Below are 15,766 nucleotides of genomic sequence, written 5' to 3'. Positions count from 1 at the left end.
GTTTACAGGGTCACCCCTTTTATTTTCACAATAAGTGAAATGGATCAATTCCAAAAGGTTCTTTGATTCTTCTTTTAAAAATAATAAATTTAAAAAATATCACGGCCCTTTTCCCCTCCCTTACAAAAGAACGGCACAAGGAATCCACAGTCACTCATTTCAATCTGGAATTTTTTGATTTTGGCTCACTAAACCGTGTTAGTCGCAGGTTCGCCGTTGGGGTTTATCTGATACTTTGGAACTTGAAAAGAAATTGAGCTGTACCCTTCCTCTGCTGAGGACCTCGATGTGAAAGTGAATCTGTTTTTTGAAAAGTTCTTTATTTTCACTCCCGGGGACCATTTTTTTCCCACAAAAGATGTTTTTAAAAAAGAGAAGCAAATTTAACGGATTTTCTTTTTTCTAAACGTTTTTATCCAAATCAGCATTTCTTTATGAATTCGCAGGAAAATAGTGTGTAGCCTTCTCTCGTCGCAGTCCGTTTTGCTTCGAAAAGATTTTAAAAAAAAAGTATCGAACAGCTTTTGAATCGTTTTATAAAAACATCATATTTCCCTCATTAAGAAAAGCCAGTTTCTGCAAATTTTAAGTTACTATGACGCACTGGAAATTTCTAGAGTTTTTGCTTTATGAAAAATGAAGAGGTGGAAACCAAAAGGGTAGTGCCCCCTGCTGCTCTCAAAAACAGAAATGTAAAGAGAAGAGTCTCTTTTAAATCAAGCTTAGCTTTCTTGGGCCCCCGGGTAAAACCTCCGATAAATCTATCGGCGAATTTTACGATTTTTACGGCCCATCGCCCCATCCCCCTTACATTTAATGGGCCCCTAAAATCAGCCCGAAGTCAAATTTGGAGTTATGTTTCCCCTTTAAACAATTATGAACTGAAGTTTTAAACGTTGGGTTCGAATGCACGCCCCATTTGCTCTTAGGAAGGTAACGTTATTGATAATTTTAACTACCGAGTACTGCGTTGCTGAAGTCTTTCTTTAAAAAGGGGCGAAAAGAATTTCTCCCCCTTAAACAATTTCCGATGAAAATGATTTTTAACAATCTGCGAATTCTCCTGAGCGTGTGATTTGTAGGACTTTTACAAATTAGGTTTAAAAGTTTGGACATGAGACCCCCAATTTTTTTTTTTCATACTTTCGTTTAAATGATAAATTGTTGAGAAGTGTCGAGATTTAAAGGGAACAAATGGCACGGGGTAGTTAGCGTCAATGCCGAAGTCACTCAGCTTGCAAAAATGTAAAATTTTAAAAACCCCTTTTAGATCCTAAAAAAACATGGGAAAACTTACAATAGGGACGCGTTTTTTTATTTGCCCCCTTTTTAAATAAAACAATGTTGGGCTAAAAAATTTGTGCCCGAAGTTCTTAAAACGGTTAAAAACCCCTTGGCTACTCCACACAAGGCCTATTGATTTTATATAGGACATGAAGTTGAGAAAAAAAAAAAAACGGGTTGAAGTCTCAGTTCTTATCTTTTTGTACCTAATCGATCATAAAATCCTTGCTCTTTGATTTTATATTAAAATTAGTTTTTGGTGAAAAAAAAAACAGTGAAAGGAAAAGAAAAAGAGCGTCACAGGTAAGAGGGGCTCCAACCTTTAATTGTGTCATGAAATGGTTTCTAGCCAGAGAGCGTTACCCTTACCGTCTCTTAGCACCCTTTTTTCGGGAGAAGATAAATTTTCTGGGGGATTTTGGGCCCAATTAAAGGCAAGGTAAGTTTTCATTGTTTTGAGAAGCATTAATGGAAAGGGGAAGTATTTATTTTTTTTATGAGAACTGTAACTCAGAAGTATTAAGCAGTTTTTTAGATATGATTTTGATCTTATTTTAATGCTCCCCAACTTTACTTTATCTTCCTAGACCTATCCCCCATTTTTAATTTTAAAATTAACTCTAAAAAAAGAAAATAATTCTAAAAAAAAAAAATTTTAAATAAAATTAATCACGAATTCATAGACTTAACTTTTTCTAGCCTGGGGCAGCTGTCGAAGTAACTTTTTAGCTCCACGTGCTTGATGAAATGGAGACAAAACTGCACTTTTCCTTGACATGAAAAAAGGCAAGGTTCTTCCGTTGTACATTCGTCCTCTGAATTTTGCGTGAGTAGGTAATCTCGTTCCTTGATTAAAATTTATATAGTATTTTTGAGGCAATGTTTTTTTGGCAGAGTCACGGTTCAGGAAGAAAAAAAAAGTAATGCTGCTTTGACAAATAATCGAGATTTTTTGATTAATCCAGCCCGCCAGGACGATCGGTGATAAATTTGCCAACTAAATGGTTTTCTGCGAAATTTAGCGAGGGTATATAAATCCCAAATAACTTAAATCAAAGTAAACAAAACGAATAAGATTTTGATATGCAAGTCGTTTTTTTTTCTAGCGGTAAATATTCCCCACTAAAAAACATACTCGCAGTAATGAAAAAGTTAAGCATGAGATCAGATCAAGGGTATTGAAATCATAAAAGAAAAACGGCCCCGTCAGAGTGGGGGGGGGGGGGGGGTACATTCATCTTTCATTCGTACTCCCTTTATTACTTTGGAAGTAAAGTCTAAAATATATAGAGGTATGCATATAAGTTGTTACTCAATTTTAAATTTTGGGTTTGGGTTAAGATCTGGTGATGAAATTTGCGTCAACGACTTTCTGCCTTGGGTATACATTTATTTTCGCGTTTGGTTTATTAATAATCTCGAATTAAAATTTTTTCAGTCAGCATCCTAAAAATATCTGTAGGGAAAAACCCCAAATTTTCATAGAGGGTACTTTTATGTTAGGAAATACACAGAGATAATGATACATCACAGAGATGTAATAAGGACTGAGCCTTTTTTAGATTAGACTAGGTGACGGCGGGATTCCTCCCAAATTTAGCAGTTGGGTGGGGCGGGCGGGGGGGGATTGACCTGACCACGGCGGGCGTGTCCTCGCCCAGGTCGAGGCGGCCACTCTGAAGCCAGAACCGGGGGCGGCGGCGTACTTCTCACCTGGACGCCCCCTTCGGGATCCCGTGGGCGAAGCTCCCGGGGGGTACGCCCAAAAAGGTCCCTGTCTCCACAGGGTGTTGGGGGCCCCCGTAGTGGCCGAAGGTGTAGGGCCAGCCTCGTTTTGAGTGTAAAATTGGCCTCCCACGGAGGACGCTCGGGGGACGGCAGGGGGGTGCAGGGCCCAGAGGGGCTCGCCCCCCACAACGGTCAAGGGGAACGCTTTTAAACTACGGGCAATTGCCACGGGCGCAGCAGGAGCCACAATGGTGCACCTGACGACCGGGCAAATTGGGGGCCCGGGACGGAACGGAAGGGGGGTTTTTACAACGGGGCGGGGCGGGGGGGTTTAATATCTTTCCCCAAAATTTTTAACCCCGGTTCGGGAAATCTTCATAACGCTGGGGGGTTCCACTGGGACGATCACAGTCCTGACATGTCTGAAAAATTGCGGAGCCGCGGAACATGTTGCTGCCAACAACGATAAAACCTGTAAAAGAAAAAAATTTTGTTAATAAAAAAAAATTCATTCCGTAACGAAATATATAAGGTCAGCAAAACTATGTATAATGTATCAAAATTTAAAAAATAAAGAAAACTTAGTTTTCCTTAGAAACCCATTTCCTAAATCCCCCCTATTTTGGCAAAGAAACGCCGATGTTAAAAGATGAGCTTCTTTTCGTATTCTGGGAAGTCGGGGACGAAGTGTCCTGGATGGGATAGTGGAGTGGTTGGACAGTCGGGAAAATCCGCCTTTATATACTTGCGCGCTCCCGACCCATGACCCCCCTCCTGGCGTCAGTTAAATTGGGCACTTCTAGAATCGGTTGCGCTTTTTGTATTATATAGTAAATATTATATAATATATATAATATATTATTATTATAATATAAATTATATGCAGTCTTTTAAGTATATACACTTTTGTATTCATATGTTTTCATACTCTTACACACACACACACCAACACACACACACAATAAATATATATATATTATATATATTATAAATAATATATAATATAAAATATAAAATATTGGATTTATATTTTTTATATGATATATATTTGTGGTTATGTATATATGTGTGGTAAAAAATATAACAGACACATGCACACATATACATATGTGTGTGTGTGTATCATTATCATCGGGGGACTAACGCCGACGGGGTCGCAAAGGCCGCATCCACCCTTCGCTTCTCAGCCACGGGGGTCCCTCATGGCGAGACTCCAGGCAGGCCCTCGGCCCATCACTACCTCGTGACAGGTCTGGTCGAGCTGCTCAAGCCCTGACTTCCTAGGTCATCCTACGGGCCTCCTTCTCCCCGGTTGCCATAAAAACCACTTACAGGGGCCCAGTCATCCCAGGGAAAAGACTAGGGTCCGTATAGTCTTTTAAATTTGGGGGTCCGGATTTTGCAAGTAACAGGTCCCCTGTCGGTCTCATGGTGTAGCCGTCGGTTGGACACATTGTCCTTCCAACTGTACCCCATACTCGAGCGTAGGGACTTGTTACAAAAGGCATGAAGATGAGACTCCAAGGCATTTGATAGCGTCTAGGTTTCGCAAAACTGGCAGTATCAAGGCCTTGAAGACACGTACTTGGTCCTCTTTTATGTAACCTCACTTTTAAAGGGTTTGTTGACCGAGTTTTAGGTTTCCTATGCCCGACCAATCTGTTACTGACTTCCGGGCTGATAGTCCAGAGACGGGGAAGACCAAGGTTTAAAGCCCTGGGATTAAAGTCCCACCGCAAGCAGTATCGGAAAGGTTCCCCAAAACCCCCAAAATCCCCGGGTCTTGGGCTTGGGCCATACCCCCTAGGTGAGGCTTTGCGTCATTGTGAATGCTCGAGGGGCCGCCACCAGTGATTCCAGAGACTCAGGATAGCAACATCATCGGCAAAGTCGAGGGCCATGATATTGCCCAGTGTTGCTTTATAGTGACTTTTCAGGGAGTTCGCCCATTTTCCGATAAGTCAAGTTTGAAAAATGTTTGGGGGAGAAAAACAGCCTCGCCTCACTCCTGAGTTGACAGGGGAAGAAGCTCGGCAGCCCCACCACACTTTACAGCACTTTCAGTACCAGAATATCGTCTTGCTATGATCCGTGTTAGAATTCCCCGAAGTCTCAGGATCTCCCAAAGCGATTCGCGATGCACCGAGAAAAATGCCGTCCTGAGGTCGATGAGGGGCGAGAAACCCAAAACCCAAAAATTTACGACGGGCTCCACGTGCTCGAAGCGCTAGGATCGGTCTACGTCGACTTTCACGAAAGAATCCAAAAATGCCCCCCGGGCTCTGGTGCCTTTGTAGGGGGTCACGGAACCGTTGAAGAAAGTGGGCGAAAAACCTTTCCCGGTATACTGGCAGTGAACATACGTAATTTTATATATTTATAAAATAAAATTATATATATAAATTATATTATATAAAAATATTATTATAAATATATATGTATATATATATATTTATATAAAATTATAATTATATATAATAATATATATATATTGTGTGTGTGTGTGGTGTGTGTGTGTGTGTGGTGGTGTGTGTGTGTGTGTGTGTGTGTGTGTGTGTGGCTTTGGTATGTTGACACCACACACACACACACACACACACACCCACACCACACAACATACATATAATATATATAAATATATATTATATATATATATAAAAATATATAATATTTATATATTAAAATTAAAATATAATATATAAAATATATATATTACATATATATACAATAAATGTGGTATAAGTGTGTGTGATTTAATTTCAACATATATATATATGTATACCACCACACCACCGCACATTCCACACCACCCTTACACAACACAAGAACATATTATTTTTATAAAATATGTATATATAATATATATATATAATATTATATATTATATATATATTAAAAAATACACATTACACCACCCACACCTCAACATACACACAAATAAAACAAGAAAAACTCACAAATACACACAGAAAAACCCCCACCACAAAATTTAAAAACTAAATTTAGAATACCCAGATTAAGTATTTACTTTTAGCGACAGGGACACAATCATTGACAAAAACTCTCAAAATACAAAAACGAAGTCTATTCCACAATCTCTTTGGTGATTAATTGAAACCTGGACCTAAAAAAAAAATCAGGTCTCTAAAAAAAAATAGGGCCCAGGTTTTTTACCAAAATTTCAATCTCGATCAATTAAAATTTTACCCCCAAAGAAGACCAGAAGGATTCACCCGATGATCCACCCGAATTAAATCCAGATTCACCCGGAGAGGCTACGTCTGTTGCTATCGTCGGACCTTCTTCACCCCCTCCCCCCCCTCAAAAAAAAAATAAATAAGTAAAAAAAAAAAAAAAGATTCACTCCCTACTATGACTATCCACATGGCCACCACACCTTACCCTCCGGCGGTCCTGCGCGTTTTGCCCAGCGCCACCAACCGGCCTTCGAGAGGAAAGACCATTGGTGCGTGGCTACGACTCCCTTTGTCAACAGATCTGGTCTTTTGTGGGGTGATGCAGGGTTTTTTGTGCCCTGTTCAGGGTACTGTGTCATCTCGAAAATTTGTCCATATTTGTCTTTTCATAACACGGGCGAGGGAAAATTTTTAAAAAATAAAAAAAGGACAAGATCTTTTTATATAGTATACAGAGTGTTTATTTATGGATGTGAATGCGTTGCTTTTTGTTGTATAATAACAACGCATTACTTAAACGAAAAAGTTAGTTTGAAACATCAGTTTATAGGTTTTTCGCAATAATAAAACAAAAAATCGTATTGAATCATAAACAGAAAAATAGAAAGATAAGAGACAAAGGTATTTTGAAAGATTAGGAGCACAACACTGAATCGAATGATGAATCTTGTCGCTTATGTTGCTTGATATATTGTAATGGTTTAAAAAAGGATGCATGTAACAAAATGTTTCGCCACATAATGAATACGAGTATCACACACAACACACCCACACCAAACCCCACACCATTATATTATATATAATAATATAATATATATATATTATAATATATATAATGTATAGGGATGCAAAATAATATATAAGATAAATATATATATAATAATAATATATATTTTTAATAAAATTTGTATGTGTGGGTGTGTGTGGGTGTTGTGTTTGTGTGTGCGGGTATTAAAATATATAATTATATATTATAATATATATTTTTAATATATATATTATATATTTATATTTTTATATAACAAATTAAAATTTTAATTATTTATTAAAAATATATTATATTATATATAATATTATTATATATATTGCCTATTTTAATTATATATATATTTAAAAAATATATTAATTATCCCTAGGAATTTTAAATATTAATATATATATATAATATAATTACAAGGCCTATATATATATTATAATATATATATATTAAATAAAAACCTTAAAAATATATTATATTAATTTTATATAAAAATATATATAATTATTTAAATAAAAATTATATTATTAATATATAATTTTAAATATATATATATTAATATATATATAATTAAAATATTATATAATACCGCACACACAACACACACCACAACACACACCACACATACATATATATTATTAATATAATATCTTTTAAATAAAATATATATATATTTAATATTTATATGATACTATACATATATAATTATTAATTATATATATATATATTTATATATAATATAAAATGTGGTGTGTGGTGGTGGGTTGTGTTGTGTGTGATCACTCTGATATTTCATGTATGTGGCGAAACATTTTGTTACATGCATCCTTTTTTAAACCATTACAATATATCAAGCAACATAAGCGACAAGATTCATCATTCGATTCAGTGTTGTGCTCCTAATCTTTCAAAATACCTTTGTCTCTTATCTTTCTATTTTTCTGTTTATGATTCATACTACGACGTTTGTTTTATTATATGCGATAAACCTATAAACTGATGTTTCAAACTAACTTTTTCGTTTAAGTAATGCGTTGTTATTATACAACAAAAAGCAACGCATTCACATCCATAAAAGTCAACAGCTCTGATATACTATGATAACAAGATCTTGTCCTTCGTTTTATTCTGTTAAAATATTGCCTCGCACCGTGTTATGAAACATGACAGAGATATGGACGTAATTCGAGATGACACAGTACCCTGAACATGGCACAAGAACTGATCGGGCCACAAAAGCCCAGATCTGTTGACGGAAGGAGTCGTAGCCACTGCACCAATGGTCGTTCCTCTCGAAGGCCGGTTGGTGGCGCTGGGCAAAAACGCGCAGGACCGCCGGAGGGTAAGGTGTGGTGGCCATGTGGATAGTCATAGTAGGGAGTGAATCTTTTTCTTTTTTTTTACTTATTTATCTTTTTTTGAGGGGGGGGAGGGGGTGAAGAAGGTCCGACGATAGCAACAGACGTAGCCTCTCCGGGTGAATCTGGTTTTAATTGGGTGGTCATGGGTGAACCTTTTTCTGGTTTCTTTGGGGTAAAATTTTAATTGATCGAGATTGAAATTTGGTCAAAATCCTGGGCTAGTTTTTTAGAGACCTGATTTTTTTTTTTAGGTCCAGGTTTCAATTAATCACCAAAGAGATTGTGGAATAGACTTCGTTTTTGTATTTTGAGAGTTTTTGTCAATGATTGTGTCCCTGTCGCTAAAAGTAAATATTTAAATTGGGGTATTCTAAATTTTGTTTTTAAAATTTGGGTGGTGTTTCTGTGTGTATTTTGAGTTTTTCTTGTTTTTTTGTGGTATGTTGAGGTGTGGGTGGTGTAATGGTATTAATTATATTTTAATATATTAATATATTAATATATATATATAAAAATTACATATGTTATATATAATATATATGTTTCTTGTGTTGTGTAAGGGTGGTGTGGAATGGCGGGTGTGGTGGTATACATATATATATATTTTAAAAATTAAAACCCACACAAAAATTAATACAACATTTATTGTATATATATGTAATATATATATTTTATATTTTAATATATAATATTAATATAAATATTATATATTTATATATATATTATTTTAATAATATTTATATATATTATTGTATGTTTGTGTGTGTGGGTGTGTGTGTGGGGTGTGTGGTGTGCAACATACAAAAGCCACACAAACACACACAACACACAACCCCACACACCACACCCCACACACACACACACACACAACAAACATATATATATATATTATTATAATATTATATATATATAAATATATATATATACATATATATATTATATATAATATATTTAAAATAAAATATATTATATAAATTTTAAATTTTAATAATAATAAATATATAAACGTATGTTCACTGCCAGTATACCAGGAAAGGTTTTTCGCCCACATTTTCTGAAACGGATCCGTAAACCCCCTACAAAGGGCACCAGAGCCCGGGGGGCAGTTTGGATTCTTTCGTGAAAGTCGACGTAGACCGACCTAGCGCTTCGAGCACGTGGAGCCCGTCGTAAATTTTTGGTTGGGGCTGCTCGCCCCTCATCGCCCTAGGACGGCATTTTTCTCGGTGCATCGCGAATCGCTTTGGGAGATCCTGAGACTTCGGGGAATTCTAACACGGATCATAGCAAGACGATATTCTGGTACTGAAAGTGCTGTAAAGTGTGGTGGGGCGCCGAGTTCTTCCCCGTAATCGGATGAGGCGAGGCTGTGTTCTCGCACCAACATTTTTCAACACTTGCACTTATCGGATAATGGGCAGAACTACCATGCAAAGTCACTATGAAGCAACACTGGGCAATATCATGGCCCTCGACTTTGCCGATGATGTTGCTATCCTGAGTCTCTGGAATCACTGGTGGCGGCCCCCGAGCATTCACAATGACGCGAAGCCTCACCTAGAGGTAGGGCCCAAAACCCAAAATCCGGGGTTTTGGGGGTTTTGGGAACCCTTTCGCGATACTGCTTGCGGGGGACTTTTAAATCACAGGGGCTTTTTAACCTTGGTCGTGTCAGTCTCTGGACTATCAGACCCGGAAGTCAGTAGACAGATTTGGGCTGGCATAGGAACCATGACTCGGTCAACAAAAGCACTTTAAAAAGGGGGTACCATACAAGAGGACCAAGTACGTGTCTTTTAAGGCCCTTTTACTGCCAGTTTGCGAAACCCAGCGCTATCAAATGCCCTTGGAGTCTCATCTTCATGCCCTTTTTTAAAAAAGTCCCTACGTTTGAGTATGGGGTACAGTTTGGGAAAGGACAAAGGTCCAACCGACGGCACACCATGAGACCGCATGGGGCCTGTTACTTTCATAAACCGGGGCCCCCAATTAAGACTATACGGACACCCAGCCTTTTCTGGGGAGACTCGGCCCGTAAGTGGTTTTTTTGGCAAAACCCGGGAGAAGGACCCCTAGGTGACCTAGGAAGTCAGGGCTTGAGCAGCTCGACCAGACCTGTCACGAGGTAGTGATGGGCCGAGGGCCTGCCTGGAGTCTCGCCATGAGGGACCCCCGTGGCTGAGAAGCGAAGGGTGGATGCGGCCTTGCGACCCCGTCGGCGTTAGTCCCCCGATGATAATGATACACACACACACATATGTATATGTGTGCATGTGTCTGTTATATTTGTTTCCACACATTTTATACATAACCACAAAATATATACATATATAAAATATAATCATATATATGTATTATATTATATATTATTATAATATATATAATATATATATATTATATTGTGTGTGGTGTTGGTGTGGTGTGTGTAAGAGATGTAACATATGAATACATAAAGTGTTATACATTATAAATACTGCAAAATAAATATTATATATATATAATATATATATTATATATATTATATATATATTTACTATATACTACAAAAAAGCAGCAACCGTAATTCTACTGAAAGTGACCCAATGTAACTGACGCCAAGGAGGGCGTGGTCATGGGTCGGAGGCGCGCAAGTATATAAAGGCGAGATTCTCAGCCGACCGTCCATAACCACTCCTCCATCCGATCCAGAGACACTTCGTCCACGACCTTCCCAGCAATACGAAATGAAGCTCATCGTTAGTAAACATCGGCGTTGCTTTGCCAAGATAAGGGCGGATTTAGGAAATGTGTTCTAAGGAAAACATATGAGTTGCTATTATTGTTCAAATATTTTGATACATTATACAGTATGTTGTGCTGACCTTATATATTTCTGTTACGGAATGAATATACTTTTTTTTATCTAACAACTTTATTTTCTTTACAGGTTTTATCACTGTTGGCAGCAACATGTTCCGCGGCTCCGCAAATTTATCAGACGGTGTCAGGAACTGTGGTCAGTCCCCAGTGGAACCTCCCAGCTGTTATGAAGATTCCTGAACCAGGTGTAAATTTAGGAATGATATTAACCGGCCCTGCCCCTGTCCCTGTTGTGAAAGCCGCCCCTTCCGTTGCCGTCGTGGCCCCAATTAGCCCGGTCGTCAAGGGTGCAGCCATTGTGGCTCCTGCTGCGCCTGTGGCAGTTGCCCCTGTAGTTAAGAGCGCTGTCCCCTGTGACCGTCGTGGCGCCGCCTGAGCCCCTCATGGCCCCTGAACCTCCCATGCCGTCCCTGAGCGTCCCTCACGTGGGAGGCCAATTCCACGCACAAGACGAGGCTGGCCAGTACACCTTCGGCCACTACGGCGGCCCCAACACCCGTGTGGAGAGCAGGGACTATCTGGGCCGAACCTCCGGCAGCTTCGCCTACGTGGACCCCGAGGGGGACGTCCAGGTGAGGAAGTACGCCGCCGCCCCCGGTTCTGGCTTCAGAGTGGCCGCCTCTGACCTGGTCGAGGACACGCCCGCCGTGGCTCAGGTCAAGTCCGCCCTCGCCCGCGCCCACCAAGCTGCTAAGTTGGCAGGAAATCCCGCCGTCACGCTAGTCTAATCTAAAACTGGCTCAGTCCAGTATATCATACATCTCTGTGATGTATCATATATCTCTGTGATATTTCCTAACAATAAAATGTACCATCTATGAATGATGGGATTTATTTCCTACAGATATTTTGCAGGATGCTGTACTGAAGAAAATTTGAATTCTGAGCATTATTAATAAACGCAAACGCAGTAAGATATAATAGTATACCCAAGGCAGATAAGTCGTTGACAGCAAATTTCATCACCAGATCTTAACCTAACCCAAATTTGAAACTTGAGTAGACATACTTATATATAGCATATCCTCTATATATTTCAGACTTCACTTTCCAATGATAATAAGAGGGAGTATGAATGAATGATGAATGTACCCCCCCCCCCCCACACTCTGACAGGACCGTTTACTTTTAGTGATTTCAATACCAGCCTTGATCATGATCTCATGCTTAAACTTTTGCATTACATCGCAGAGTATGTTTTGAGTGGGGAATATTTACACGCTAGAAAAAAAACGACTTGCATATCATAATCTTATATCGTTCTGTCACTTTGATTATACAGTTATTGGCATTTATGATACCCTCGCTAAATATTCGCAGAAAATCCATTCAGTTGGCAACATTTTATCATCTGATCGTCCTGGCATGGGCTGGCATATAATCAAAAGATCTCGATTATTTGTCAATGCAGCATCTACTATTTTCTGTCTTCCTGAACCGTGACTCTGCCAAACAAACATTGCCTCAAAACTACTAATATAAATTTTAATCATAGGAACGAGATTACCTACTCACGCAAAGTTCAGAGGACGAATGTACAACGGGAAGAACCTTGCCTTTTGTCATGTCAAGGAATAGTGCAGTTTTGTCTCCATTTTCATCAAAGCAACGTGGAGCTAAAGAGTCTGATCTTCGAACAGCTGAACCACAGGCTATGAACGAGTTAATGTGCTACTGAGATTCGTGATAATTATTACTATTAATATGTTTTTTTTTAGAATTATTTAGTCTTTTTCAGAGTTAGATTTAATATTAAAAATAGGGTGAGTAGGTAACTAGGGTAAGATAAGTAAAAGTTGGGCACGCATTAAAATAAGATCAAAAATCATATCTAAAACACATGCTTAATACTTGTGAGCTTACAGCTTCTCATAAACAATATAATATACTTCCCTTGCCATTAATGCTTCTCATAAACAAATGATATACTTACCTTGCCTTTAATATGGGCCAAAGTACCCCCAGAAAATGTATCTATACATCCACGAAATGGATGCTAATGAGACTGGTAAGGGTAATCGCTCTCTGGCATAGAAACACATTGCATGACATCACATATATGGTTAGGATCCTCTCTTACACTGTGACGCTCTTTTACTTTTCCTTTCACTCGTTTTTTTTTTCACCAAAAGCTAAATTTTAATATAAAATCAAAGAGCAAAGGATTTATGATCGATTAGGTACAGACAAGATAAGAACTGAGACTTCAACCACGTTTTTTTTTTCTCTCAACTTCATGTCCTATACTAAGAATCAAGTAGGCCTTGTGTGGAGTACGCCAATGGTTCTTAACCTGTTTAATGAACTTCGGGGCACAAGATTTACTAGCCAATTCATTGTTATATATTGAAAGGGGGTCAAATGAAATAACGCTGTCCTCTATTTGTAAGTTGCCGTATGTTTCTAGGAGTCAGTAAAGGATGTTATTAAAGTTTTAAAGTTTTTGCTAGCTGAGTGACTTACGGCACTGACGCTAATCTACCCTGTAGCCAATTTGTTCCTTGAAATCTCTGACACTTCTCAAACGAATTTATACATTTAAGCTGAAAGTATGAAAAAAAAAACACTTGGGAGTCTCATGTCCAATCTTTTCAGAGCCATAATTCGTAACGTACCTACAAATCACACGCTCATGGTAGAATTCGCAGATGGTGTTAAAGATCATCTCTCAGTCGGAATTCGTTTAGAGGGAGAGAAATTCTTATCGCACTCCTTTATATGTAATGACTTCAGCACACAGCAGTACTCGGTAGATTAACATTATCAATAACGTTTACCTTCCTAACGAGCAAATGGGGCGTTGCATTGGAAGCCTAACGTTTATACTTCAGTTCAGTAATTGTTGAAGGATGAATCATAACTCCATCTAGACCTTCGGACTGATTTAGGGCCTATTAAATGTACGGGTGATGGGACGATGGGCCGTAAAGATCGTAAAATGTCGACCGTATAGATATTATCGGAGTGTTGTACCGGGTCCAACGACAGCTAATGCTTCTAGATTAATAGCAGACTCTTTCTCTTCAGCATTTCTAAGTTTCTGAGAGCAGCAGGGGATACTACCTTTAGATTACCACCTCTATCATTTTTCATAAAGCAAAAAACTCTAGAAATTCCAGATGCGTCAATATGTAACTTCAACAAATTTGCAGAATCTGGCTTACTTAATGCAGGAACTACTGCCATGTTCTTATAAAGCGATTCAAAAGCTGTTCGCCATATCTTATTTTTAAAATCTTTTCGAAGCAAATCGGACTGCGACGAGAGAATGGCTACACACTATTATCCTGCAGAATTCAATAACGCAAATAGCTGATTTGGATAAAGCGTATTAGAAAAATGAAAGTCCGTTAACTTTGCTTCTCTTGATAACGCATCTTTCGTGGGAGAAAATGGTCCCTCGTGAGTGAAAGTAAAGAACATTTTCAAAAGCAGATTCACTTTCATCATCGAGTGGTCTCTGCAGCAGAGAGAAGGGTACAGGCTCAATTTCTTTTCAAGTTCCAATGGTAGTCAGATAACCTCAACGGCAGAATCACTGCGACTAGACACGGTTTAGTGAGCCCAACTCAAAACATTCCTACGATTGAATGAGTGAGTTGTGGAGTTCCTTGTGCCGTTCTTTTGTAAGGCAGGGTACAAGGGCCTGTGATATTTTCAACTTTATTATTTAAGAGAAGCAATCAAAGAACCTTTAGGAATGTGATCCATTTCACTTGATTGTGAAAATAAAAGGTGACATGTAAGACTCATGCATATGATTATCCTGATCGGTCTCTTAAATTCAAATATAGGTAAAGTAACAGGAAAATTCAAAATTTATTCTTGGTACTTTTATTGATATATAAAAAAATGGGAGTCTGAGATATATACAGGACATATATACTGGTAGAGTAGGCCTACTCGAAACGTGAGCTTGTATCAGTTCACATCTGCGTGACGACAGAACTTGCTGTCAACAACCTAGCAGCTTGGTGAGCACGGGCGAGGGAGGACTTGACCTGAGCCACGGCGGGCGTGTCCTCGACCAGGTCAGAGGCGGCCACCCTGAAGCCAGAACCGGGGGCGGCGGCGTACTTCCTCACCTGGACGTCTCCCTCGGGGTCCACGTAGGCAAAGCTGCCGGAGGTTCGGCCCAGATAGTCCCTGCTCTCCACACGGGTGTTGGGGCCGCCGTAGTGGCCGAAGGTGTACTGGCCAGCCTCGTCTTGAGAGTGGAATTGGCCTCCCACGTGAGGGACGCTCAGGGACGGCATGGGGGGTGCAGGGGCCATGAGGGGCTCAGGTGGCGCCACTACAGTCAGAGGAACAGTGCTCTTAACTACAGGGGCAACTGCCACAGGCGCAGCAGGAGCCACAATGGCTGCACTCTTGACCACCGGGCTAACTGGGGCCACGACGGCAGCGGAAGGGGCGGGATTCACAATAGGGACAGGGGCAGCTTCCCCAAAGGAAGGGCCCCAAAAGGGGAAGGGGGGGGGCTGGCTTTCCCAACAAACAGGGCACCCTTTAGGCGGCAGGGGCCGAAGTTTAATACAAATTTTAAATTCCAAATTTGAACAAAAAGTTTCTACTTTTTA

The 15,766-nt window shown here is 39.3% G+C and overlaps 1 protein-coding gene and 2 pseudogenes across 1 annotated transcript in view; 1 reads left to right on the top strand and 2 right to left on the bottom strand.

Annotated features, from left to right (window-relative positions):
• Positions 1–2,730: 2,730 nt before the first annotated feature.
• Positions 2,731–3,295, bottom strand: LOC119583870 (annotated as a pseudogene).
• A 7,716-nt stretch (positions 3,296–11,011) lies between these two features.
• Positions 11,012–12,008, top strand: LOC119583883 (annotated as a pseudogene).
• Positions 12,009–14,997: 2,989 nt separating this feature from the next.
• Positions 14,998–15,766, bottom strand: part of LOC119583869 (cuticle protein 7-like) — a 5,039-nt gene continuing 4,270 nt past the window's right edge. The window contains exon 2 of the mRNA XM_037932594.1: positions 14,998–15,693. Within this exon, the coding sequence (XP_037788522.1) occupies positions 15,113–15,693 (581 nt within the window). The 3' untranslated portion in view covers positions 14,998–15,112. The remainder of the gene's footprint in view (positions 15,694–15,766) is intronic.

The sequence above is a fragment of the Penaeus monodon genome, chromosome 17, assembly GCF_015228065.2.
Source record: "Penaeus monodon isolate SGIC_2016 chromosome 17, NSTDA_Pmon_1, whole genome shotgun sequence".
Taxonomy (NCBI): Eukaryota; Metazoa; Arthropoda; class Malacostraca; order Decapoda; family Penaeidae; genus Penaeus; species Penaeus monodon.
The sequence above is the reverse complement of the archived record's forward strand: the minus strand, read 5'-3'. Positions and strand labels throughout refer to the sequence as shown.